We start from the raw sequence: 27777 nt of genomic DNA, 5'->3' as shown, positions 1-27777 counted from the left end.
CCAGAAGGTGGATCTGCTATCACAGCCAAGTTACAGATGGTTTGTTTGCACAAATGGTCCAATTTGGAATAAAGTACAAGTTTCTTTTGTGTATGAGATGTAAAATTATCGTATACATCTGAGGCTGGTATGTCCTTTCCCACTCAATGCCTCTCCCTCCCCCTCCTCCTCCCTCCTTCCTATTCAGAGCACAGTCCACCAAGATCACGGCTAACTGAGAACACTATATGGACTTGGGTACCAATATAGAAAATGTTACTATATTCTGAAGCTTTGCAGGCTTGAACATAGAAAAGTATGTTACTCCAATATAAACTATATTTGAAAGTTGAGTTGTTAGAAAGAAATGTCTACAGTTGAATGCAATCCTTTACCAGGATTTCAAGTGCAGTAGGAAGGTCAATGGGAAAACCTGTTGAATTTTATTCTACCAAAGACATGTCTGCAGGGAAGTGCTGGTTCATATGTTCATAACATTCCATTATTAATTATCTATTAATTGCACAAATATCCCACAAATATCTATTAATTGCAGAATGTACTGTATGTGGAAGGCACTGTGGGGGATACAGTTATAATGTAATGGGTTTCTACGCCCCTGAGACGCTCGAATAGGAGAAGGGACATATACATACATAACACAGCCTGTCCAGGATTCTATGACACAGCCTGTCCAGGATTCCATGCGAAAAGTATGGCCAAGGGTGGGAGGAGTCAGGGCAAAGACTGCCTGCAGGAGGGGCCTTGTAGGATGGTGAGAGAACTTGAGCTACAGAGTTAGACCTACCAGGAATTACAGATTTTCACAGGATGTGTGACCCTAAGCAAGCTTCTTCTACTCTGAGAGCATCAGTTTTCTCATCTTAAAAGAGTGTCTTGAGAATTCAGTGAGATAATAGTTCTCAGTAATACGATACCAATAATAGTTCTCAACCCCGGCTGCACAATAGATTCACCCAGATAACTTGTGAAAATATTCATGCCCAGGCACTATGTATAGAGGTTCTGATGTGATTGGTCTGAGGTATGGCCCTAGAAATGTAGATTACAGCCAGGCACCAGAGGGCTTTAGATGCCAGGTAGGGCACTGGAGTTTATTTGTAGGCAACAGAGAACAACTGAACAATGGGCTCTCTCACTATTTTGACTCATACCCCACAGCACAGCCCTTTAGTATATACTTGCCTTGTTTATAACTATTTTAATCATTTTTATTCTTAACATAAACGTGTCACCACGGCCATATCTTGTGCTTCCCTCCTGTCTCCTGCAGTAAGTAGAATATTATAGATGCTTTACCTGTGATTTAAATTCGTTTTTTTCCAAATGGACCCAAACAATACATTGATATGAATAATAGAAATCACCCGAGGCATTTGTTGAAACACAAATTCCCTCGTTCCTCTCCTAGAGTGTATGATTTGTGATTCCAGGCATTTAGGGTATGATGGGAGTCTTTATGACAAGCAAGAACCCCAGGTTCTAACATGTTTTAACTCAAAGAAAAGACTTCTGGTCTTAGGAGTTTAAAAATAGATAGTACTGATTTTGACAAACTATAGCTAGAGAAAATTAAAAGTTTAATATTATTTTTATCCCTGCAAGTCACACTAGGGATGGAAACTTTTATTCTTCTAACAGTTCTGGGTCTGGGAGAATTTCCAAGTGGAAAACAGCTATGAAATGTCTCCCAAAGGCTGAGATCTAATAATCCCCATTGTCTTCACCAAGCTTCTATTAACTGTTCCTATCAGAAAATGATGCCAATCACTATAGTGACATGATCACAGAACTGAAGTGAGTACAACAAATATTTTAGTGATGAGACTGAAGATCTCAAAGTATGAGAATTTATTACCTCAGCAATTTTATTCATTTAGATGAAACTTGGATATCCCTTAGAGCAACAATGTTAAACAGAATTGATAGCTAGATTAAGTAAATAGAGAAAAAAAAATGAATGAATGACTATCCTCAAGTAAAATATTAAGAACAACCTAGTTTATTCCTGGAGCAGTTAGAGGTTTAAGTCAAGTCCTATGCATTCTTCTGCTCTAAACAGTGGAAATTTGCAGATGTAACAATGATGGGTTGACATTAATAGCTATAATCTTTGGTTCTGTAGAGAGTAGGTCTTTTTGTTCCATGAGCTTATTTAAATGTCCACTTCATTCATTTTTAATTATCCATTAATTCTAAACACTGGAATATACACTGCAATGTATTAGAAATATACATGCTACTATAGATATTCTCAAGAACTTCCAGTCTGGCTACCAAGACAATACACAAGTAAATAAACAAACATTAAAATACAAATTGTCTTCAGGAAGGAAGTGAATAAAATGTAATGGTGGAGAATGATGGGGGAGGGTCTGGAGAAGCTACTTCAGATGTTTGGGGAAGTCTCTTTGAGAATGCGACATTTAAGTCTAGACCTAAAGGATGAGGAGAAGCAACTGGGTGAAGAGTGGGGGAAACACTTTGGGCAAAAAGAACAGTGCATGTGAAGCCCTGAAGAGGGTACACACTTGCCCTATTTGAGGAACTGAAAGGAAACTGCAATAGCTACAGCACAGTGGGTGATGGGAGCAGGAATGGTATAAGATGATGTTAGAGAAAGAAGTAGGTAGGATAAGATCAGGTAAGGACTATTAGGTGGTTGTAAATAATTGGGATTTACCCAGAAAGATTAGGAGTAGGTATAGCAATCAAACACCGAATACTCAACATGGTAATAATTTCAAATTTGCTATCTTTTAAACATTTCATAACCATATGTTTCCCATTAAGTATTCCTTTCATCCCCCCCAGCCCACCCTCCCAAAAAAGAAATCCATGTGGGTTTCTTGTAGACAGCATAAAACTGAATATTTTTTTTTTACCTAGTTTGACAATCGCTGTTAAAATATCAGAATATGGTTAGACCATTTACATTTAATGTAATTACTGATAAGCTTCAATTAAAATTTAGCATCTTATTAGTTGTTTTTATTTGTTCAATCTGTTTTTCATTCATGGAGAAGAGATTGTTTATGGATGCAAACTTCCCTGTGTCTGCCATCCCCAAGGGTTCTCGAATCTCAATGCTAACTTTAGTAATTTGTTCATAATTTTGGCTGAATTCTTCTTTATGGCTAAAATGGTGGTCCCATGTTCCTCTATGCTCTGATACAGTGATACGAGTTGCTTACTTTCCGTGGAGGCTCCTGTCTTTCCTTGGATCCCAGGCCAGTTGGTTGCCCTGCAGCTTTAGCTCTCTGAATAGTTCATTAAAGGTTATAATTTTGTATATTATATGGCTTCTTCTTATTAATGCAGGAGTCATTCTCTTTCTAGCTTTCTACAGCCTAGATCCCCCTTCATGTGAATTTCAAAGATCATTACTTATAGGGATGCTACAGTAGTTTCAATTCAAATATAAAAGCTCCCTAATTTGGGGGAGTTGTATTCCCAAATAGAGAGTTATGGGTGAAATAATACCTAAAGAATGAACTGTTTAGTTTAAAGCAAAGAAAATATGATTCAAGCAGGGATTTAAGGAAGATGTTTTAAAAGAGAATAAGAGAGGTCATTATAGATGACATGTCATTAGTAAAAAACAAAAATATTTAGCATGGTGGAAAAATAGAGCTAACACAATTGACCAATTAAGAGTTATTTTAAGTTAGATTTAAAATTCCCTGCCCAACTTGTACCCCAATGTTTATAGCAGCACTCTCAACAATAGCCAAATTGTGGAAAGAGCCTAAATGTCCATCAACTGATGAATGGATAAAGAAATTGTGGTTTATATACACAATGGAGTACTACGTGGCAATGAGAAAGAACGAAATATGGCTCTTTGTAGCAACGTGGATGGAACTGGAGAGTGTGATGCTAAGTGAAATAAGTCATAGAGAGAAAGACAGATACCATATGTTTTCACTCTTATGCGGATCCTGAGAAACTTAACAGAAGACCAGGAGGGAGGGGAAGGAAAAAAAAAAAAGAAGTTAGAGTGGGAGAGAGCCAAAGCATAAGAGACTCTTAAAAACTGAGAACCAACTGAGGGTTGATGGGGGGTGGGAGGGGGGGGGTGGGTGATGGGTATTGAAGAGGGCATCTTTTGGGATGAGCACTGGGTGTTGTATGGAAACCAATTTGACAATAAATTTCATATATTAAAAAATAAAAAAAATAAAATTCCCTGCCCAGTGAAACATTTAAAATGTTACCAAGCTGAAAATATAAATGTCAGTCACAAAACTCAAGATAGTGCGGAATGTTGGTTTTTAAATGATGCCATGATTTCTTCCAGATTACTCCAGGAAGCAAGGCGGCAGCTGCCCACCTGTGTCCTGGAGATGTCATCCTGGCTATTGATGGCTTTGGTACAGAGTCCATGACTCACGCGGATGCACAGGACAGGATTAAAGCAGCAGGCCACCAGCTGTGCCTCAAAATTGACAGGTGCTCTTTAATTAATGGTGTTAAAATGTGATCTGTTTTGCAGGAGAACCTGAACTAGAACTAGAAATGATTTCATCCTCCCAGTGCAAAGGAGTGTCACAGGGCCTAGAATTTTAACTGGCTTTTTTTAAACATATCAGCCACTTTGGTCTGTTCTTCACTGATGTCAGTCAGCCTAGTAGTTGCTAACAAACTATTTCTGAAAAGAATTCTTTGGAATGTCACAATAACGAAAGAGGCTAAAAGAATTCTTTTTCCTGTTAATAGCACCATTAAAGGTACTGGCCACAGAAACAATGTACAGGACAGCTACTTGTACTGTTGTTCTAAATGCAGTAGAGAATGGGATGGAATTTAAAGATTCTCCAGAAGAATCTCTTGACTTACCAAAATGGGATCATGTTGAAAACCAGTTGCTAATACCCTGTATGCCATTGGCTGTTTTGTACAGAATTCATCCCAGAAGAATCTGACCAGGTATAAGAGTGCCTGTGGAGTGAGAGCGTTAGAGAATGAGACATTTCTAACAACAACAACAAAAAAAAAAAAAAAAAAATTGGAAATTGAACCTGATCTCTTGCCATAGCCCATTGTGAAAATAATGTTTTCACATTAAATAGTGGTTGTTAGTGTGTGTTTATCCTGCTGTTATTGTATTCCCAACTTTCCCTGCTGTGGTTCAGAAGGCACAATCAATCAGCCAATTGCCATTTCAGGGGTGAGACTGACTCTTTTCCTATTTACCCACGACCTGTGTTCCTGCCAAGCACACAGTCCCTTAGGAGCACATGGTCCCAAACAGATACATGAGAAGGACATGAGATTGGACAAAGCTCATTTCCTTGATGCCAACAGTAAATCCCCCTGGCAAACCACTCAGTGTCTCCTGCAGTGGCCTGGGTAGGAAGGAGGGAAGGAGGGAAACCTAGAGCATTTGCCCTGTGGTCATCTGCCTCCAGGGTCTTCCTCTCCTGTACTGTTGCCTGCAGGTACTGGCAACCTACTTTCTCCAGAAACTGTACAATGTCTTTTCCTTCGTTCAGGCTCTTATAACAAAAATACCATAGATTGGGTGGCTTAAACAACAAAAATTTATTTCTCACAGTTCTAGAGGCTAGAAGTCTGAGACCAGGGTGCCAGCACGGTCAGGTTCCTGATTATATCCTCACATGGCCTTTCTTGGTGCATGCACACAGAGATAAGAGATCTCAGATCTCTTCCTCTTTATGTAAGGACATTGATCCTATCATGACAGCTCTACCCTCATGACCTACTCTAATCCTAATTACCTCCCAGAGACCTCACCTACAAATACCATCACACTGGGGCCTGGGGCTTCAACACGGGGACTTGTGGGGGGGACCCAAACTTCAGTCTATAGTAGTCCTCCATGCAATTTTTATCCACTCAAGTTTCCCCAAAAGTATGCAAAAAACTAATTAGATGGGAGAATACAGAATAATGACCAGGGAACATTGCTTTTGCTTAAACTATCAAGGTTTGATAGTATCTCGATAAATATTATGGGAGATTAAAGTATACTATAACTGAAAGTACCATTAGAATTTGGAGCTTACAAAATTTCTTTTATTTACAGGGCAGAAACTCGCTTATGGTCTCCACAGGTATCTGAAGATGGGAAGGCTCATCCTTTCAAAATCAACTTGGAATCAGAACCACAGGTATGAATTTTAGAGCAAATGATATTCACATTCTATTTCCTTTTAAATGATGTGGACACCTTCCAAGAGGAAGAAGTGGCAAATACAAAAAACTTAGAATGAGCCACCTGATGGAGCCATTGTCTGTCTTTACTCTGTGAGATTAATTTATATTACCCATGTGCTTTTTCCATCAGGAAAAAAAAGAAGTATGCCCAGACAAGCACCTTGTTAAAAGATAGATATGTTCTCTGGAAAAATTTGGCTGTATCTATGTACAGTCCACTTATTTTTCCATTCTTTTTGATGGACTTCTGCCATATGACCATGACATAATCCAAGAAGTTTAAAATGTTAAAACAAAGCTAAACAAAATTAGGGTCTAGCATTTGAAACAGGTGTCTCTAATTTAATAATTATTGTGAACTTCAATTCTTCCAGGTCTTCACCCAGATTTTATTTTACATTCTTCTTTAATTCTCAGTTCTGGAGTTCTATAATTAAGTTTACTCGACAAAAAAGGGTTTGCATTATGTAATCATGGTGATATTCTGCCCATGCAGGAGAATTACAAAAGACAGAGGATTTTTCCTTGAGGCAATTCTAATGAGCTAAATTAATCTAATAATCTGATGCCTATCTGACCATGTCTATTTTCAAAAGCTCCAAAAACACTGAAATTAAACTGACCCTCAATCGTGCTGTATGCAAAATGTAATTAAGGAAAGGATTTTAGAACCTCTCCTTAGCCAGAGGTTTCCCAAGTTTAGAGAGACAGCTACATAAACTGGGTATCCCTTTTTAAAAATTTTTTTTAATGTTTATTCATTTTTGAGAGACAGAGAGAGACAGAGCGTGTGCAGGGGAGGGGCAGAGAGAGAGGGAGACAGACACAGAATCCGAAGCAGGCTCCAGGATCCGAGCTATCTGCACAGAGCCCGATGCTGGGCTCGAACCCACGGATCATGAGATCATGACCTGAGCAAAGTCGGACACCCAACCGACTGAGCCATCCGGGCACCCCTGGGTATCCCTTTTTAAACAAGTATTCCTACTAAACTGATTAAATATTCCCAAACTGTAGTTTTCCTATATAACTGCTGCAAATGCATTGAAAACATATTTGTAATTTATGCTTTAGCAACATCTGCCTTTTCAGGATCAACTCCTGCATTTGTCCCTTCCAGTTTTCCACTTTCTTCATAAGCCTCCATTTTCTCCTCGGTAAAAACACGTTCAGAGTAACGTGTACCTGTGTCTCATAGGGCTTCTCAAAGACCTAAATAAAACACTATAGAAAAAGAACTTGGCACATCGAATTGTTTATAGAGATTTCAATTTAGTGGGAGCTCTTGGTGGGACTGGTATGGTACCCGCCTCCCACCAGGCTCTGATCAGAAGGCCTCTGGCCTCTCCTGACAGTGAGGTGGGAGCTGCCCACACGATAGGACCTCCTAGACACCAGGACTGCCTTCCACATCACCAATACAAGGGTCATTACAAACTGCTTTGGATTAAAACTTTGTTTTCAGTTCAAATACAATCCCCCCAGGAGAAGAAACATCCTGAGTAGTTTAACCTTTAGAGAGCATGAGTTTATTAGATCCTTGCCCTAGACCTTTGACTGGAAGAAAGGAAGAGCCTGAGCCTAAAAATCATTAAGAGCAAAGGAGGAGAAAACAGGCCCCAAAGGCAGGGAGCGTGATCCGGGCTATCCATGAAGGTGAGGACTGCTGTGTCTGTTCTCTTTACTCTGAGCCTCCCGGGCAGAGCACACAGCAAGCGCTCAATAAATACCTCACAAATGAATGAAAGGAAATGGATAAACTGCCTCTTCTACCACCGCCCAGGACCAAACCTGGGAACCAATTCTCAGAATGGTGCTTGGCTGCCCCCAGCCCCGGCTGCTGCAGGGTAAAAGTGGTCATGCAAGTTGAATGTGATTTAGGTCAGGCGAGAGCTCAGCTCTTCAGAGAAGGGATCTGAATGCTGGTGGTGGCTTAGCCCCTGGCCTCCGAGGTGGATTGGTGAAGAATAATACCTGTCATCAACATTACCTTAGATAGAAGACAAGACTACAGGAGGAAAAAACAAGGTTCCCAGGCAGAGCCGTCACTTGTAGATAGTCCTTTGCAGGAATGCCTGAGCGTTGTCCCACCTCCAGTTCATCCCTTAGAGGCAACACATGAGAAAAAGAGATCATGTGGTACTTTAAAAAGCAACAGAAAGAAAGGAAAGTTTAAGGCTCACACATATGCATTTATTGACCACCCAATCTCTTACTGTCACCAGGACGAAATGGATAAAATTCTGAATTTCCTTTTCCGTATATAGTACACATCCAAAATTGTACTGCACCCTTCCGCAAATTAATTTTCCATTCCAGACTTCTCCTAATGTTTAAAATCTGATCTCACCAATATGAGCTGCTAAGATATGGGGTCAGGGGCACCTGTTGACTCCCTCGGTGGAGCATCCGACTTCAGCTCAGGTCATAATCTCACGGTTTGTGAGTTGGAGCCCTACGTCGGGCTCTCTGCTTTCAGGGCAGAGCCTGCTTCAGATCCTCTCTCTCTCTCTCTGTGCCCCTTTTCCACTTGTAACCTCTCTTTCAAAAATACATAAACATTTTTAAAAATTAATAAAAAAAATAGATACGACCAAAGTACCAAATCCCCAGTGATCCCTCACCATGTCGCAGTACCTGCTCTGGCATGCGGGTGCCTCAGCAAGTATTTAGTAAGCACAGGCTGAACTCAGACCAAAATGGGAGGCTGTGTTTTGCTAACATCTGTCCAGAAGTGGAGTTTAAGGGAAATTGTCTGAGTTTTCGTTCTAGAAGAAGCCCCTTTTATAAATCTACAAGTTTGAATTTATGACCATAATTATTACAAAAACTGGACTTTTTAAAATAACCCTAATTTTAAATACTCTGGCCTCTCCTCAATCATATATTAGTGCATGTGTCCTACATCTTGGGGTTAAGCAATATGGATATTTAGGACAGCACAAATGGGGGAAACATAGAGAATGAGATAGGTTTAAAAAAAAAAGAACGAAAGGTGAAGCTTGGGTTAAAGGCTCCAGAAGCCAGTCAGATGGAGCCTCTGAACATTCCTTTACTTTGAGTCATGGCTCATTCTTACTGGCACCCTCTCAGGGAGGCCGGTGTTCGGTGTTCGAAGGTCTCAGAGATAAGAACCGTTTCAGTTCTTCCCTTAATGGGCCAGAGGCCTCCTACCCGGATGATCCTCAGGCCAGATTTCTGCATGATCGGTTCACGTAACTTGGCACTTCAGGACGGACATTCCCTACAAACATAGCTCAGCTTTAGCACAACCCCTGCGATCTGAAACGCCAAAGCATAAACTGAACAAAATGCAATGATTGAAAGAAAATGATAAGCAGTGAGTTTAACTTGGAGCATGAGTTGGAGGAAAGCTAAACGGAGGTTATGTTTGTCTTCTTATTTTATTTTTTTAATTAACACGACGCCATGCAAAACGATGTCTTGCAAAGAGAGGTCTTCCCCCCACGCACACACCCAAAATAGGAACTCTGCAACTAAGGCAACTTTATGGACAACAAAGATGTGTCTGTCTGAGAAATAAATGCTGTTGATGTATCATGCTTCAAGATGCCGCTGTAGATGAGTAGAAAATGCCATCGAGCAAAACAGTATTTGAGTTCTTATTTCTCAAGCCAAGTGAAACTTTCACTGTAAATTCTGTGACCTTGGCTATTAGAATAAAATACTTTTCATTTTAAAAGTAATGTATATTCGGGGCGCCTGGGTGGCTCAGTCGGTTAAGCGTCCGACTTCAGCTCAGGTCATAATCTCACGGTCCGTGAGTTCGAGCCCTGCGTCGGGCTGGCTCTGTGCTGACAGCTCAGAGCCTGGAGCCTGCTTCAGATCTGTGTCTCCCTCTTTCTCTGTCCCTCCCCCACTCACGCTTTAGCTCTATCAAAAAATGAATAAACGTTAAAAAAATTAAAAGTAATATATATTCATTGAGGGGGAAAAATTACATCCTACCACGCAAGCCCTGCCACAATTAAGAAAATGTTAGTGTATTTATTTCCAGTCTTTTCCCTATGCATAGATTCAGGCTTTGGGGACTTTCCTTTTACAGTTATAGTAACAACTGACATGAAATATTAATGCCTAGTTTTTTTTTTCATTTGTTCATGCTATTATTAAATAGTTAAATTTTGTTTTTTTGAATTTAGACTTGAATCTTAGACTTAAAAAGAACCTTAGAAGTTGTTTAGATCAACCCGCAGCCATTGAATAAAAGCCTTCCATCCACACTGAACATGGCCTGGGAGCAGATATGCATTTTCCTATACAAAGCATTATATTAGCATTATATATTAGCTGTAGGCTAACGGTATGTTGTTAGAGGTCTGTGTCCTTCAAAGCCGGCATTCTCAAATAAGACATTATGCTTATCTTTGTTTAGTGTTAGTTGAACAACTCAAAATTATAATGTAGCTATCACAACACAGGAAAGATGCTTTTCAGAAGCAAACATCATTCATTTCTAAATGAGAAGATAACTGTTTCTGTCTCCATAAAAGAATTGCATCCTTGGCCCTAGAAGATCCGATAATAAAGATGTATAGGAACTATACACACAAGCAAATGAGGTATGGGTTGGAGTTGTTTATATTTTCAAAAGATAGATTTGTCTACAATTTTGTGATGACTGGAAGGCGGCCCATTCAAAACAAGCTTTCTTAATCCCCAAACTGTTCCCTACTATATGCGGGAAACACTTGAAACAGATCACTGAAAAAAATTTGCAGGGGTGACTATTTTTCTTTTGAGGGGTGAGCATGAGGTCAGGTGGTGATTGTTCATAAATCCCAAATATGACAAAATACCATTAGTTCTTCAGCGTGCCTTGATCGAAGGTATGATCCCTTGTTTTCCTTATCTCCCCACCACTTTTTTTAGTAAGTACATACATACCTCTATGTATGTACCATGAAACATGTTGTTTCTTTTGGAGCTGGTAATAGTCTCAGTTCTTGGGCTGAATCTTTATCTATGGACAACTTCTTCAAGTAGGAAGTTGAAAGGTGCAACTGTCTTGGAATGCTGTCACTGCTGAGGTCATCCTAAGGACTTGGAGATTGTTGTCACCAGCTGCATTCTCCCCAATATCAGCAAGTCTCCATCTAGTTGCCTAGCTTTTACTCTGTCGGCTCTAGCACTTTATTAATTCAAACTATTATTCCTTAGTATAAGCTCCTAATATTTAAAAATGACATTTAAAATGCATTCATTAACTGCAGTGGTTACTTATTGAATTCCTAAGAGATGAGAATCATTTGGATGCTTTTGTCTGGGTAAAATAAACACAAGAGCTGGACTGTATTGACTGCTGTATAATTTTTTACTGGTATTACTGTTACGAATGATTTTCCAGAAAATGTAAAAAGAAATTAATGTGGAATACCAAACTTGTCATTGGCTTTGTCTTTTGATTCTGTTTGACCATCAACAAGGATGGAAGACTTGGATACAATGTTGCCTCCCCGTGCCATACTTAAATTTGTTTACCTTTGATGTATACAACTTCATTGTGCTTTTTTGGAATGACTCTAGCAGCCCATAAACTAACGCTTTGCAAAGCCTAAATACAAATGTTTGAAGCCTATATTAGATTGAAGCCTATATTCTCTTATATCCTCTTACGATTATGTGCAGAAAATAAGGTTTTTTTTCTTATTTTAACAAATTACACATTTATGACCTTTGCAATATATAACCAAAACTGAAAGCAAATAAAAAGGTTGGAGCTGATTAACTCAAATGCTGCTTTTCGGAAGCACTACTAGAAATTATTAGTGCACAAATATTTTCAGTGAAGATGCCTCATTTACAGGACAATCACCACCCATGTTTATTAATCATTTTAAGACTAAGAAGAAATAAGGGCAGCGACTTTTTCCCCCATAAAACCATCATATTACATTAACTAATTTTTATAAATTCAATTCTATTTATCAAGATCTTTAAGGCGTATCATACTTTGTTAAAAGAAAAATTCCACAAAGCTTGAGTCCTTCAGTTCTGCCTAATTCACTCTTTTAATTAGCCTGAGAAATCAATAATTTACCAAAACTAAATGAGGCAATTAGCCTTCTTCTTTCATTTCAAAAAGAGTAACAAAGGCTTGAATCATCACCACTGGCATTACCTACAATTATTTCCAATTCACTTTTTTCCTGCCATAATAATGGCTAATCAGAAATCATAAAAAAAAAAACAAAACAAAACAAGCAGAATTCATCATTAAATCAGCCAAAACAATCAGATGGTAGCACTGTATAAATGTGTGACTACACACATTTTCCCATATTCTGGGACTCAGCATTTTTCTAAAGCCACAGTTGGTGATTTCAGTCATTCTGCTGCCTAACAGCAGCAACCCTACTGTCCCCCAATGAACTCCTAGGCAGTGAGCCATTATTCTGGAGGTAAAAATAATGAATCAGTGAGATGCCAGTCAATCCAATCACACTATAGGATCACAGCCTATTGTATTCAACTCAGACCTTCTCAAGTTTAAGAGGCTATTATAATACGCGGCCCAAGGTTGATGAGAGAAAAGTCTCTACCACATCCCCGATTTTCAGGCGCCAGGAGATTTGGGGTAGCTGGAGTCACAGACTCAGTACAGCTAGTATTTGAAGCTGTACCCCATTCGCCTGTTACAACTATTAAAATTTTAAGTGAACTTTTCCAAGAAACCTAGATGGGGGAATAGGGACTTCGTGTGAAGAGTGGCTGCTCAGAATCAAAACACCGAAGCATCATGTGGCGTGGGTCCCTAAAGGAAGCTGTCGGTATGTTCTCAGGCACAAGAATCTCTGTGCAAAACTCTGGTTCCTCCCCTAAGAAACGAAGACAGTCTCTTTTTCTAACAACAACCAAAAAAAGCACCATCCCACGATTTACTCATTTGTAATGACAAGAAGCGAAAAAAATGACATGAGCAAGAATATTACAAGACCTTCGTGGTTTTTTTTTAATAAAAACAGCCTCCTTTCAGTAACATTTCAAAGAATCATAAATGTTTGTGCTAGTTGAAATCTGTGTGAAAAATTGGTGGCACATTCACCAAAGTAAGTGAAGTCGATGTGAATGCGTGAGTGAAAATATTGGAAAGATTTATCTCACTGATTCTGCCAAATGAAAAGATCTGGAAAGAGAATCAGCTTGTGTATATTTTAGCCTTCCCTCCTGGTTTTCTTCTGTCGCTTAGGAGAAAAAGATATTTAATGACTTTACGAAATTACATATCTCTGTAAAAATTGGAAAACCGGATTCCTACATTAAAAAATAATAACATAGAGTTTCCGATCATTCAGGCATGTTTCAGAGTTTGGGACTCGGATGTTTGATCCTTTTCTCCAAGCAATAAAGTGGAGATCCTCTTGTGAGTCTTATACATTAGCTATCTGAATTGTTGACTTTAGTCCTTCTGGGACTAAAAGAAACATGAAAAGTTCTTTAAACACACAACGTGCAATCATCACCAAAAAAAAAAAAAGGAAAGAAAAGAAAAGAAAGTTTCCATATACATGGTATCCCTGCTCTCATAAGGAAAAAATAGTCTTTTAATGCCTATTATTTGTTCTAAATTTAAAGTTAGAACATAATGCAAAATAAGAATTTTTTTGTGGTAGGCATAAAGAAAAAATAAAACTTTTACTTGGATTAGTTAAAATGATTCGGTATAAGTATTCATAAATGCTCCCTCTCTCTGATTGTTTTGCCCCTCCTTTTCCTAAAATGGAGGAAGCTGTAATAAGATATTCATAGAAGAGAAAGTGTATATAAGTTCTTCTTGAGAAAAAGTTAACTATGATAATTCTTCTAAGCCACAAATCTCATTTCTGACATCGAATTTCAGTATCCAAATGAGTCATATGAGAATTTCTTAACAACTACAGCCGTGAAAGTCAGTAGGGCCAAACAAAAAGAATAACGTTCTAATTCTTTTATGATATTTTAAATAAGGTCAATTCATCTGCACCTTAAACGTGGCTGAATACAGCACTTGCAAATTTCACAGAAAATGTAGAAAGGTTTATGCGTAACTCCTCCTTTAACCTTGCCGTTAATCTTGCAGTGGGGTGAAGAAGCCTTGATTAACAACAGCGATGCTCTAGGTTTGCTCATTAATGGCTTTGTTGTGCGTTCTGTGGCTCTGTGTATCTTGTCTGCCATTGTACAGGAGTTCAAACCCATTGGTACCGCGCACAACAGAAGGGCCCAACCTTTCGTTGCAGCAGCAAACATTGATGACAAAAGACAGGTAGTGAGCGCTTCCTATAACTCACCCATTGGGCTCTATTCAACTAGCAATATACAAGACGCGCTTCACGGACAGCTGCGGGGTCTCATTCCTAGTTCACCTCAAAAGTAAGTATCCAACTTGCCTTCCGGCCACCATGCTCTTAACAGTGATAGTACGGTTTCTTTTCCTTTCCAAAGTCCAGCTCTTGCTGTTTTATTTTTACTTTCCTGAAGGCACAGTCAGATGTTTAGTTTAAAGACAAGCGTCTAGAACAGATCCAGAATGTTCTGGAGTCCAGTCTGCCAGTTCCTGAACATTTAGTGAACAGATGCTTAAAGTGAAGAAATCGCTCGTTTCCATCATCCCCCTTCTTAGTCATGTCAATATTTGGTGGTAAATAATCTTCTCTGTGCAGTTATCATTCATTTACTTTTATCTAAAAAAAAAAAAAAAAAGCCACAAAAACTATCTTCCACTGAGGAACTTTTTAACCCTTTGTTTTTACAGGATGTGAACTACTTTGAACACAAGCACAATATTCGGCCCAAACCTTTCATAATCCCAGGCCGAAGCAGGTCATAAGCTCTGAGATTGTGACGTCTGGAGTGCATGCTTCTCTAATAAATCCTTACTAATCACTAAGAAGAGTAACCCTTAGGGGTTTGGCGTGACTCTGCTCATTTTGAAGCCTATTTCAAAAGCAAAAGAAACAAACTCACTTTTAGCAGAGAACAGTAGGTAACTAACGTCCATTTCTGAGAGTAAATACTGACCAGATTATAGAGCTGTGAAATGTTAGGCAATCACCACATATATTTATAACTAATACCCCTGCTGCTCTGAGGATCCCATCAGAACACAGTGACCTTTGAGGCAGGCAGATGTACCCCATTCCCAGGGCACGAGAGCCCAGCCAGCAGGAACAAACATGGACACCGGCACCCTATCAGAAGTCAGGAGACAGGCGGGGCCCAGTGGGAACGCTGGTGCAGCTTTCTATGTTTCACAGGCTGTGAGTAGCCCACCTCAGCCCTTGTTTCTCACAGCACCATTAGCCTGCTGTGTAATCCCACTCATTCTAGCTCTTACATAAAAATAAATGTGGGGGCACCCGGGTGGCTTAGTCGGTTAAGCGTCCGACTTTGGCTCAGGTCATAATCTTCTGGTTCCTGAGTTTGAGCCCCACAAAGGGCTCTGTGCTGACAGCTCATAGCCTGAAGCCTGCTTGGGATTCTCTCTCTCTCCCTCTCTCTCTGTCCCTCCCCTGCTCACGCTCTGTCTCTCAAAAATAAACATTTAAAAAAAATTTTAATAACAAAAAATAAATCTTCATCCTTATGGACACTTGCAAAGAAAAAGAGGCCACTTGAAAAGGAACTTTGCCACACAGAGGAGAGCAGTATAAGGAAAGAGCTGGGAGAGAGGGAGGTATGTTTGTTACCCTCACAGATATAACTGTGTCCACACTGCAGTAAGAACAGGCCAGCTCTTCAGTGCTGTCCATCAGAGAAACAGATCGTCATCTTCAGTTAGATGATCCTTTTCAAATAAATATCTTCTCTAGAAATTGTACTCCAACCTGGGGGGGGGGGGGGGAGGGGGGGAAACGAATGCCCTGTGTTGGCACATTGGGAAGGAGTGACTTTAGGAAACCTCAAACCCATTCCTCTGACCTCAGCTACATTAGTCAGCCCAGAGGAAGGAAGTTGGCAGTTAGGATTATTGAATAATGATCTATATCCAGTGTCACAAACTAGCGGCCCATCCAACTTACAGAGGGTGTTTTATGTAACCCTTCTGTTGTTAAAAAACAAAACCAAAAACAAAAAACTTAAGCAAATGCCTTAAGATGGAACATCTAGTCTCCATCCTGTCAAAATGCTCACCATTCCCAATACCTGGCCTATTTTTATGTAAGTATAACCTGCTGGCCCCTGGGGGTGTCCAAGTTTATGATACCTGCTCTGGATGGTCAATCATCGCTTGATATGTGATCTGTGATCTCCTTGTGCAGACCTTTCCATGAGCTAGAGTCAGGGCCAGAGGATTATCTCAAAATAAGCTGGCCGATTTTGTGAGATCAGACTCAGAAGCAGTAGAGTGGAAGAGCAGGAGACAAGGCTAAAAAGGCAGTGACTACCAAATACATTTTCCCCCAATAGAAGGGAGCGCCTTCTATCTTCCCAGCACCTGGACACAAGGCTGGGACAGACTAATGCTCCATAATCTTCTTAGATAAAGGAACGAAGTCCTAAGCGCACCTAATAATACTCGAGTGGCAAGTAGAATCAAGAGCTACCACCCTACCTCATAGATGGAACTCTGCACAAGCCTTTCTTTACTTCGTTGTTCCCTGGTCCCCATTCTATTTGCTTGTATATCTTCTCCCTATTTCCCCACCTTCCACAGCTTCCCAGCCCCTCCCCCAAGATCGTAACACTAGATAAAGAGTTAAGATGCTATGTTACTATTGAATAAATATATATGCAACTTTCTAAAGAAGCATAGTGAAATTAATGCACTTGCATTCTTTTGAGGTTGGTTCAACTGGAAATTCACTAATCCAAACCCTAGGACTTTAGGCGATGAGTGAAATGACACATCAGAGTAACACAGATCTTGCCGTGGCTAAAGACCAGTAACACATTTAATTTTATCAAAATTCAGGGAAAGTCAGAGGGATTCAGGTAGCTAATGGCCTTCTTTTATTTTCATTTTAACTCAAACATGGTGATAGGGACAAGCCACTCATGATTTTGTTATTGTAAGGTGCCTTTCAATATAGCTGAATTTGGGAGAGGAGAGAGGAGAAACAGGGACAAAAGGGTTTCCTTTAAAGACAGGTCCCCAGGGCGCCTGGGTGGCTCAGTGGGTTACGCATCTGACTTGGCCTCAGGTCATGATCTCACGGTTCGTGAGTTTGAGCCCCACATCGAGCTCTCTGCTGTCAGCACAGAGTCCTCTTCGGATCCTCTGTCCCCCTCTCTCTGCCCCTCCCCTGTCCATTCTCTCCCTATCCCCCCAAATAAACTCTAAAGACAGGTACCACATATAAATCTTAAAGAACTGTAAAAATGCCTCTACTATCTTTCCTTTCTTCCTGTGTCCCCTATTTGTTCTAGCTTCTGAATTTCTGGTTCTTACCAAATGATCCTTCATCGAGGTGGAGTTTTAGGTGGCTATATACCAAGCTACAGCCAAATGAACAACTTTTTAATCCGAAGTGGGAGACGCTAAATTGTTAATATGTTAATCTCCCTCAGGCCTGACTGCTAGTTATGGTTCTTTTATTTCATAATTGAAGCATATTAAAAAATCAGTATTTTCATAGGCAAATATGTAAATTTTTAAAGCCAAATTTATACCTAAAAATATACACAAGATATTTTGGAGATCCAAATGATAAAATAGAATCCTCTGAGTAGTTTTTGGACAGCTCACTTCCAGAAGTTCATCCCAAAAAGTCTGTACACAGGCCAGGGAAATTAGTTCTCTGTCTGATGATATGGAGGCATGAAGTAATTGAGTGTATCATCAAGCTTACACATGCCAAGTCACTAAGTCAAAGTCAAGAAATCTCATTAGTATCTACTTTTCTGGGTCACAGGATAGGTCATGGTGACCCATGATACTACCCACAGTGACTGGAGCTCATCAAAACTATTTACTTAGAGCATCAGTTCAAGAGATCTTTTAAAAATGTCCCAAAAATTTATAAAAAGGTCACTCTTGTTTGCTAAGGGTATATTTCCTATGTATTCAATAACCAGGGGCTCCTAAATAGAATGATAAAGAAATCAGGCAATAGAAGATACAATCTTTGCTTAAATAAAATTATGTACACAAGCATGCTATATACAAGAACACTAATAACAAAGATTACTAATTACAACTACAAAATAATGTCTATCTGTAAATTCTGATTGCTCATAGCTTACCCATCTACTGTCTAGCTCGAGGGCTGGCACAGAGTCTTTCACCAACTACGGTCGATTTCAGGAGCAAAGAGAGTGTTGAGCCTACAAAAATGATTAAAAACGCCACTCGGCATTTTGTAGATGATTTACCAATTTACAGACTGGGCTTTAAATAGGGTCTCAACAGCCAGGAAGTAAAGGAGCAGATCCATGTATACTCGCCTCATTTAGGTCATGCAGGTGGTCGAACTGGATAACACCAGACAAAAAAATTTTTAAATCCATTTAGTGACATGAGTTGTTCACACTAAGCAGGCTACAACATTGATGTAGTCAGCAGAATCGATGCCCAATATCCTTCTGGTTTTTGCCCTCTATATGAGGCTAAGGTTAGCATTAGTAGCCCTAGAGAGTAAATGCAAGAGCCATACCTAAGCCCTAAGAGAAAACGGACTTTGAGATAAACACATCATATAAATTGTTCTCTGCCTTGAGTTTATACCAACACTAACCTGCAAGCATGAAAAAAACTTACAAATACTAATTTTTTTTGGTTTAGTCTTAAATGATTGTGCTTTAAAAAAAAAAACAACTCAGTACATTCCATTTTCTTGTAAAATGCATTTCCCATGCTGCACTTAGAATGCATGTAGAAAAATTACTTTTTAAGTCACTGGCATGTCAGTTGCGACTAGTCTCCTGTCCAGATTCAAAGAGAATATGAAATCTCCCTAGCTGTTTTTAAAACTGCATGAATGGCCTTTCTTGTGTTTTAATAATAAGTCCCCTCAATTGATCTTTAAAAGGAAATGAGAAATATGCATGGAAATATATGTGTACCTCCAAAATGTTACATGAAATAGTTACATATGATGCCCTAGGTGGCATCTAAAGAGTCCAAGACCACCTTATTTGCCCTCTAATCAATTAATTTCAAGGTGACAAGCATTTATTGGCTGTTTCTAGAGCCTGTATTAAATCACTGAACAATTTTTTAAAGTGTACTCTTCACAAAATTAAAGCACGAAAGTAGAAAAAGTTAACATGGTAACAAGAAAACGTTCACAAAGTAGCTTTCAAACATAATCTTTATCACAGAACCTACGGAGACCTATTCAAGGAACGTGTAACTGCATTTCTGAAACATCTGCTTCCTATTTTGAAATGTTTAGCCTAAATATCTGATTGACCTTCATGCTGCAAAGCCAGTTACCATTTGTGAAGGATCATTTATTAATGTTTTCATTTTAAACATTGCAGCTCATAAAGGTAAAAGCACATCCAGCCAATGTAATTTCCCTGCATCATGTGGTTGTGATGTTGGCAAGTTTAAAACTGTGTGGCCTGTTTTTAAAAAGTAAAGCGAGTTCCATCTTTTCTACTTTATGCACACAACTCTATGTGTAACCCTCGGCTTCACATATTGCCTAGTAGAACAGAGCCAACAAATGCAATATCACCTGTACTTTTTAATTTTCTTGAACTTTCTTCCATCATGAATTTTTAAATGTCTCCCCTTTTTAAAATATACTCTAGCTAGAAACAAACATTTCTTTTGAATTTGATTGAATTCACTTCTTACTTTCTGTCTTCAATTCCTTTTAACCTCTCTGTACTTGTTCTCTGTGTTCTCCTGTCTGGATTTTCTGATTCCTGTGTCACCTGTCCGTGTAATGTGGTCATTAACACAGTGGATGCAGTACTCCGTCCGGTATTGACGGTGGCAGTGGACGTAGCACCCCTTCTTCTGTCAGTACTCTTAGTACTATTTGCCCAGGTGACTTGAAAGTTGCTGCTAAGATGGCCCCTAACATTCCTTTGGAAATGGAACTTCCCGGTGTGAAGATTGTACATGCTCAGTTTAATACACCTATGCAGTTGTACTCAGATGACAATATTATGGAAACACTTCAGGGTCAGGTTTCAACAGCTCTAGGGGAAACACCCATAATGAGGTAATACGAGTCTTTTTGAATGATGGGCATATTAATTAAACACATGGGCAATGTCAACTTTACCGGTGTCTTTTAACGTTGTCTTAATTGGAAGAAGGTTATGTGGAAAGCTTTCAAGAGAAAAATGCTAAGGATGTATTGCAAATATCTAGACATAAAGATAAAAGTGACTTCCAGAATGGACTAAGTAGAGCTTAATGGGACAGATCGCAATAAAATGAAATCATGGAAGGACCAAATGTATGTATCTCTTGGAAAGCTACAATGTTCTTTACAAATGTCTGGTAAACACTTTTCGAAAGTGATTTATAATCTGGTATACTCTACGCTTCTCCTTTGGAGGTCAAAATTTGGGAAAGGGATGGGAAGTTCAGAGGAATTTTAAGAAATGACACCTCTTCTCTCTGTTAATGGTATCTTATGGAGAGGTAATTATTTTTTCATTTGGAATTTTTGCCATGAATAAAGTTTTATAAGCTCAAGCTAATACTGTAAATATTTAATTTCCATTGGTCTCTTATTTTGACGACTTTCTTCTTTATTATGAATATTTGTTCAAAGCACTTTTGCCATCAAGCTTTTCAATTAAAAAGATTTATTATAAGATAAAGTCTTATTACTTCTTTCAGTATTACATAACCGCTTTTTATAAGTTAAAGTTTTATAATGTTTAAGAGTACTATGTATCAATTCCCAAAAATATCTCTTGGGATGAATGCAATGAGATAATAATCATGTAATGTATCTCAAAGCTTTTTTGCAAGGACTTTCGGATATATAAGATGATTTTCAAATAGGATATAGGTAGAAAAGTATGTGCAGATAGCAACTACTTTTCTAGATAACGCAGTTAAATGACATAAAATAATGAAGCATTTAGTGCCTGGCATATAGTATTATTATTGAGGCATTTTCTTAGATTTGAATTGTATTTGTAGAATATTAAAAATAAAGCTGCTATCATTGTTAGAAGTGAATTATAATGTGGCTATTAAAAAACATAATGTAGTCAATATAACTGAAAGTTTCTACATTATGTACTTTCACACACGAGTTGAACATCTTCAATTTATAAGCAAAACGATACCTTTGCTGTTTTTAGAAGTTAACAAATTAATCTTAAAAACAAAATGAAGCCATACCTTTCAGTTTAATATCAGAAGTGAATCTGAATTTTACTGAGCATTTTATGACCAAGAGTAATCAAACTGGGGTCACTCCTGCACTTCCTACCACATGTTTTGTTGTCTTTTTTATGAGAAAAGTTAATTTTGTTCACATCATGATTATATACCCATCAGACACGAGTGTTACTTTTTTAATTGCTCTTCCCTGACCATCACATTTTAGTTGCCCTCCAAAGTATTCTGTCAGACAGAGAAGTGCGGTGATGTGATTTAATGACATCTTCAAGGTGACCCGTGTGAATTCATACCATATTTTTTAACTGTAATAGAGACTAACTTGAAAATACAGAGGCTTTTGTTCAGGAGTTACTGCAAATATAGTGATCATTGCTTATTCATGCCTTGTAGCTTCTTGCACATCCCATGTGTCATGATGCTCCTGACACTGCTTTCCCTGCCACCCTGTGTTTCAGTGAACCCGTAGCCTCTGTGCCCCCCGAGTCAGATGTGTACCGGATGCTCCATGACAATCGGAATGAACCTACTCAGCCTCGCCAGTCGGGCTCCTTCAGAGTGCTCCAGGAATTAGTGAATGACGGCCCTGGTGAGCAGCCGCGAATGTCTTGCTGGGACAGCATTGATGGAGGCCCTTAGAAAAGTCAAGGGATGGGAGGGCAGTAAACATACTGGGAATGAAAGTCTAAAAATGTATTCAATTCAGTGATCTTTCCTCCAAAGGATTTGGGCGGTGCTTGGTTTAGGAAAGGAGCTTCCAGAATGTATCCAAATACCCACCAACTTGGTGATAAAAGAGCACCACGACAAATTCCCTCCACAGTAATCCAGGGGCTAGTTCAGCTTCAGAATCGTAAAGTCCAACCTTCAATGGATATTGCAAGATTTCTCCGTCTCCCCCCATACTCCACGGTATCATCATCATCATCCAAATTTTAAAATAACACTGCAATGAACCCTTACTGTGTTCCAAACCCTGTGCTAAGTACTTTGCATACTTTATCATTTAATCCTCACAATAACCTGTGAGATAGGAACTATTATTTTCTCTAACAAATGAGAAACTGAGGCATAGAGACAGCGGATTTGTACAAAGAGACGCAGCCAGTAAGAAGCAGGACTGAACCTCTAGCCACCCCTGCTGGCCTCGGGGCTCACACTCTTACCGATGTTTTTCCATCAACAAAAGATACACTGTCCTTTAAAAACCTGCACAGTATGCAAAATGCCCCACTAGGATAGCTAATATTTTTTTTAAAGGAAGAAACAAGTGTTGATGGGCATGTGGAAAAACTGGAACCCTTGTTCGTTGTTGGTGGGAATGCAAAATGGTGCAGCCATTGTGAAAAACAGTATACGGGTTCCTCAAAAAGTTAAACATAGAATTAGCATATAATCCAACAATTACATTTCTGGGTCCGTACCCAAAAACTTGAAAGCAGAGATCCAAACAGATACTTATACACCAATGTTCATAGCAGCATTATTCACAATAGCCAGAGAGTGAAAACAACGCATTTGTCTACCAACTAACTGATCAATGGATAAACAAAATATGGTCTATCCACACAGAATATCATGCAGCCTCAAAAAATGAAATTCTGATACATGCTGCAACATGGATGAACCTTGCAAACATGCTCAGTCAAACAGGCCAGACACAGAAGGGTAAATATTGTACCCTTCATAAGAGTACCTCATAAGAGGTACCTAGAATAGGCAAGTCTTAAGACAGAAAGTAGAATAGAGATTACCAGGATCTGGGAAGAAGAGAGAACGGGCCGTTACTGTTTAATGGATACAGGGTTTTTGTTTGGATGATGAAAGAGTCCTGGAAATAATCATTGGTGATGGTTGCACAACCCTGTGAATAGACTTACTGCTCCCGAATTACCCATCTTAAAATGGTTAAGATGGTCAATATTATGTTATGTATATTTTACCCCAATAAGAAGCAGGAAGAAATGCAAAAGGTATTCTGCCTTTTTGAGCGTTCTATAACAGCTCCCTATGACAACGACAAATGTTGACTAATTCTGTTTTGTAAGGCCATGCTTCAGAACAAGTTATGCTTGAACCGGTCCTACTCCTTTTGAAATGATAGCACCCGTGCAACTTAAGAATTCCTTAAGTTAAAGTGCACACCTTAAAATAGAAGCAAAGTAGGAACTAGCCAGTAGCCAGCTGTTCCCTTGCCATAAATGGAAACACTTTGTTTTTCAGATGACCGTCCGGCTGGAACTCGGAGTGTGAGAGCTCCAGTTACAAAAGTCCATGGTGGCCCTGGCAGCACACAGAAGATGCCACTCTGTGACAAATGTGGGAGTGGCATTGTGTAAGTTTCATTTTTAACCCAGGAATTCACTATGAATCTTGGTATCTGTTCTCTATTTCCAGTCAGTGACTTGAAATATATCCACAACATTCAGCCCATTTGACCAGAATTCCTTCGACACACCCTAAAACTGGCATGTAATGTGAATCGGCATTCTGGACTTATAATTTCATATATTTTCCCATAAAAATTGTCTTAGAAGTATATTTTAAAAAATCACGTCCAAGAATCGTAATTTCACTTCAAAAAGCCTTCCCTTTGTTAATATACAGTCTTTAAATATTTTCTTTTCTGTATAAACTCAGGGAACCGAATACTAAGGTCATCAGGTTGCTCACTGAAACACATTATCTTTACTGGGTTTTTTAAGTTACACAAATACTGAAATACAATTTTTAAAAATTCAGTCAGCTTCCACTTCAAGGGCCCTTATGTTCGAATAGCCACACTTGCTAGTTCAAATCTTCCAGTGAAGCAGGTCATTTCAATCTCTCCACTGCAAATGCCCCACGAGGCCACTTCTCCCACCCCTTTATTCTGTTCCTCTGCTCTTAGCTCACACTGAGGCACCATCAGTCCAGTTTTCCAGGATTCATCCCAGGAGGGCAGTGGGAGCCAAGTCTGCTTAGAGCAAGTGGGGAATGTGATACAGAAAGAAAGGAGCGGGACACAGAGCTCTGGAGCAGAGAGGATCTCATAAAACACAAGCGTTTATAATGGTACCAAAAGCAGTTACCTCACCCAGGCTGAAGTAAGCTGTTTTGACAGGAGAGGTCAGTCCGCCCACCCATGGCAATCCCATCTCTGCTCTTGGGTCTGTTTTCTCTGTGCTCCATAGAATACAGGCTGCACCACCAACACAGAAAGCAGTCAGAGGGACTTGTAGCCCTGTAGGCAACCTTGGTCACAATCAGAATCCTGTGCAGGGGTGTTAGTCTCATTCATATCGTGTTTTCCTCTTTCAAAGAAACAATCGGCAAAGATCATGAGGTAAGATCCCATAACTTTTGTAGAAACGACTTGTCTGAAACTCTGAAAACGAGGCACCCGAGAAACACGGGATGTGTTCCTGTGGTCCTCAGGGATCTGGCTGACAATGACGTCAGTTTCACAGCCGTGCTGGTTTTACAGCTGGAGGCTGTTTCCTGAATGTGAAACAGATAACACCTGCCAGAAGGCAGTGTTATCTCCCTTTGTAGCATGTTTTCGGCTTTGTGGGTTTTGTTTGTTTGTTTGAGTTGATCTCCCTTTTCTCTACAGCGGTGCTGTTGTGAAGGCGCGGGATAAGTACCGGCATCCGGAGTGCTTCGTGTGTGCCGACTGCAACCTCAACCTCAAACAGAAGGGCTACTTCTTCGTGGAGGGCGAGCTGTACTGCGAAACGCATGCAAGAGCTCGCATGCGGCCCCCAGAGGGCTACGACACAGTTACTCTTTATCCCAAAGCTTAATTGAGTCTTACGCAGACCAGAGCACGCAAGCCCTCACGCGCACTTAACGCAGGAAGACATCAATGGCTTTGGGCAGAAGTATAGCCAACTGTCGACTCCAAATCTAAAACCAAGGCTTTTAGACGTTTATCTTATTGTTACTGAAGAAAAGGAGTGGGAGACAAATGCCTGCTATAAACGTATGTGTAAACATACAGTAGCTACGTTTTGCAGCTCTTTTTCTCTCTGGGGCTAGCAGTAACTGACATTTAAAGCAATAATTTTTTTGTATGTCCTAGTCCACAATTTACATATGTATTATGACATCAAGATACTTGGGGAAGTCTAATTATTTTTCCTTAACAAGCTGTTTTTGCAATTGTAGTAAATACCAAATGACAATCTTGTATTCTAACACAATTTGCAGTTGTCTGTTACTGTTTTAAATTATAGTGCATGTCAGAAAGAAATTCCCTAGATTTCTCGTTTCATATTCAATTATACCACCAGATGCAACATACATAATAAATACATAAAATATTTTTAAAATACCTAATGAAGTGGCACGCAGTGAATTCAGATAAAATCAACATTCCAACAAGAAGTCCGATCACATCTTGACACATACACTAACAACTCAGGTATTTTAAGAAAAATGTGGTTTGTTTAGTTTTTCTAAGTCCTTCACTCTTTCTTATGAGCCCACAATTTCTGCTGATAGGAGGAACATTTAAATTTGCTAATTAAAGATAATTCATTCCCTTTCCATTAAAACAGTTGCTTATGCTTTGAAATGGTCTCTTTCATTTTAAATGCTTCTCTCAGATAAACTATTCAGTCAAATTCAAGGCTCAGACCTCCCTCAAGGCTGTCTCTTCATGCCCTAAATTTCACCATTGCTGCTTCCTCCTTCCCAAGATGGCATCTCCCAGATGAGACAGTTTCAGGACCCTCGAGAGGAAGGGAGGGGCTGCTGGCCTTCTGGGGCCCTATTGTACCCACTGCTAAAATCCATGGTTTCACTCGTGGTTTGTGTTCTCCACATGGTTGGCAGCAGGCAACAAACCTACCCCCAGCATCATCTCCAGAAATCTCAGCTCAGCCTTCTCTGGAGTCATGGATCCATCTCAGACCTGAATTCCATCTGGCCCCTGTTTTGTCAACTTGCCTCCCACTATGGTGGCCACTTGGCAATGTCCTTAACTTACATGTCTTACTTACTTCCTATGCTCCTCATTGGGGATACATGGGAAGCTTCTGAAACTGTCCCCTCTGCATACAAACCAAGGCAAACTGGTAGGGTGTGGAGGTGGGGAGGTAGGGACTGTCTTACGCCCTGTGTCTCACTGCTTGGTCACAAAGTCATCTCTACCCTATTACAGCCACGGCCAATGAGCCTGGGGCAGGTAATCTTCTACTGTCCCAATGGAAAACAGGGCACATGTTGTATTGCTCTGGGATTCCCCCAAACTTAACCAATTATTTCTGACCCTGACCTGTCTGAGGTTTCGATCTAGTCAGAGAAGCCAGAACACCAGCCTGGCCCCTTAGGCATTTGAGATTGCAACTGGAGTCCCTGTACCAAAACAAATTCATTACCAGAGGCATTCAGATAAAATAAATAAAAAACATAGAGATCAAGGAAATGAATGTACCCAAAGTAGATGAATTTTTTTTTAGATGTTATTTTAAAATATTTTGGCCTAGGAAGGATATTAACTTAGAAGATTGGAAGCTATAGAACAAATAAATGGTAACTGACTTCGAAAACTCAAGAAAGTTGATATCCAAAGCAGCAGTGGAGAAAACTGAAAAACAGCCCAATACACCCTCCAGAATCTTGCCAACGTGTGGAAATGATCAGCGCTGGCATTTCTGGACTAAGGGATAAAGGTGGCGTGACTATCAGGTGGAGCAAATAGAAGCCGTTTGAGAAATATTTAATCCCCACAGCTGTCCCCTCTCTTATAGCTCATGGCCCTTTCCAGTGGAAGTCCTCTAGGTATTATCTGTAGTAGGTAAAACAACATCTCAGTTGGAATCAGGAAGCACAGCTGAGGATATGTGTACTGTACTAAAAAGAGGTTAAATTAAGAATGAAAGATTTCATGATAAAAGTGTACATTAGACATTATATTGTACATTAATGGCCATTGTATATCAGTATCAGTATATAGAATAATAAATAATATATATAGTATATATATATCAGTATATAGAATAATAAATGATAAAAGTGTACATTAGACATTATATTGTACATTAATGGCCATTGTATATCAGTATCAGTATATAGAATAATCAGTATATCAGTATGTAGAATATCAGTATATATCAGTATATAGAATAATAACGAATAACTTCACATTTAATAACAAGAAAAAAGTATATAGTTTTTTTAATAGTATACTTCTAATCCAAAATTCGAAAGAGATAAAGCTTAAATCTGGTAATTCAGACTATGTGACCAAGGCTCGTGAAGTATGCCCTGAAGTTGCATGTTCATTATATTTAATAAAAATTATTCTTTCAACAATGAAATCTAGAAATTTCAACACGGAAAGAATTAAT

General features: G+C 39.3%; 2 protein-coding genes across 6 annotated transcripts in view; one reads left to right on the top strand and one right to left on the bottom strand.

Moving 5' to 3' along the window:
* Nucleotides 1-26000, top strand: part of PDLIM3 (PDZ and LIM domain 3) — a 30364-nt gene extending 4364 nt beyond the window's left edge. The window contains exons 2-8 of one of the 3 annotated variants that reach the window (XM_015080375.3): nucleotides 4301-4452; nucleotides 6050-6134; nucleotides 14936-15003; nucleotides 20037-20300; nucleotides 21901-22031; nucleotides 23666-23777; nucleotides 25038-26000. In XM_015080375.3, coding sequence (XP_014935861.1) covers nucleotides 4301-4452; nucleotides 6050-6134; nucleotides 14936-15003; nucleotides 20037-20300; nucleotides 21901-22031; nucleotides 23666-23777; nucleotides 25038-25227 — 1002 coding nt within the window. In that variant the 3' untranslated portion in view covers nucleotides 25228-26000. Of the gene's footprint in view, nucleotides 1-4300; nucleotides 4453-6049; nucleotides 6135-14365; nucleotides 14554-14935; nucleotides 15004-20036; nucleotides 20301-21900; nucleotides 22032-23665; nucleotides 23778-25037 lie in introns of all 3 variants that reach the window. The other 2 variants (XM_015080377.3, XM_015080376.3) reach the window with 2 other exon arrangements.
* The window catches only part of CB1H4orf47 (chromosome B1 C4orf47 homolog), a 533217-nt gene that overhangs the window by 430769 nt on the left and 74671 nt on the right, over nucleotides 1-27777 (bottom strand). For all 3 annotated transcript variants that reach the window (XR_008295851.1, XR_008295850.1, XR_008295852.1), the window contains exons 8-9: nucleotides 8171-8284; nucleotides 4840-4941 (exon numbers count right to left, since the gene is read on the bottom strand). The gene's annotated coding sequence lies outside the window, so the exon portion shown is untranslated. The remainder of the gene's footprint in view (nucleotides 1-4839; nucleotides 4942-8170; nucleotides 8285-27777) is intronic.

This window comes from Acinonyx jubatus, chromosome B1, assembly GCF_027475565.1.
Source record: "Acinonyx jubatus isolate Ajub_Pintada_27869175 chromosome B1, VMU_Ajub_asm_v1.0, whole genome shotgun sequence".
NCBI lineage: Eukaryota > Metazoa > Chordata > Mammalia > Carnivora > Felidae > Acinonyx > Acinonyx jubatus.
Note: the sequence above shows the minus strand (reverse complement) of the source record. Positions and strands in the feature narration are given on the sequence as shown.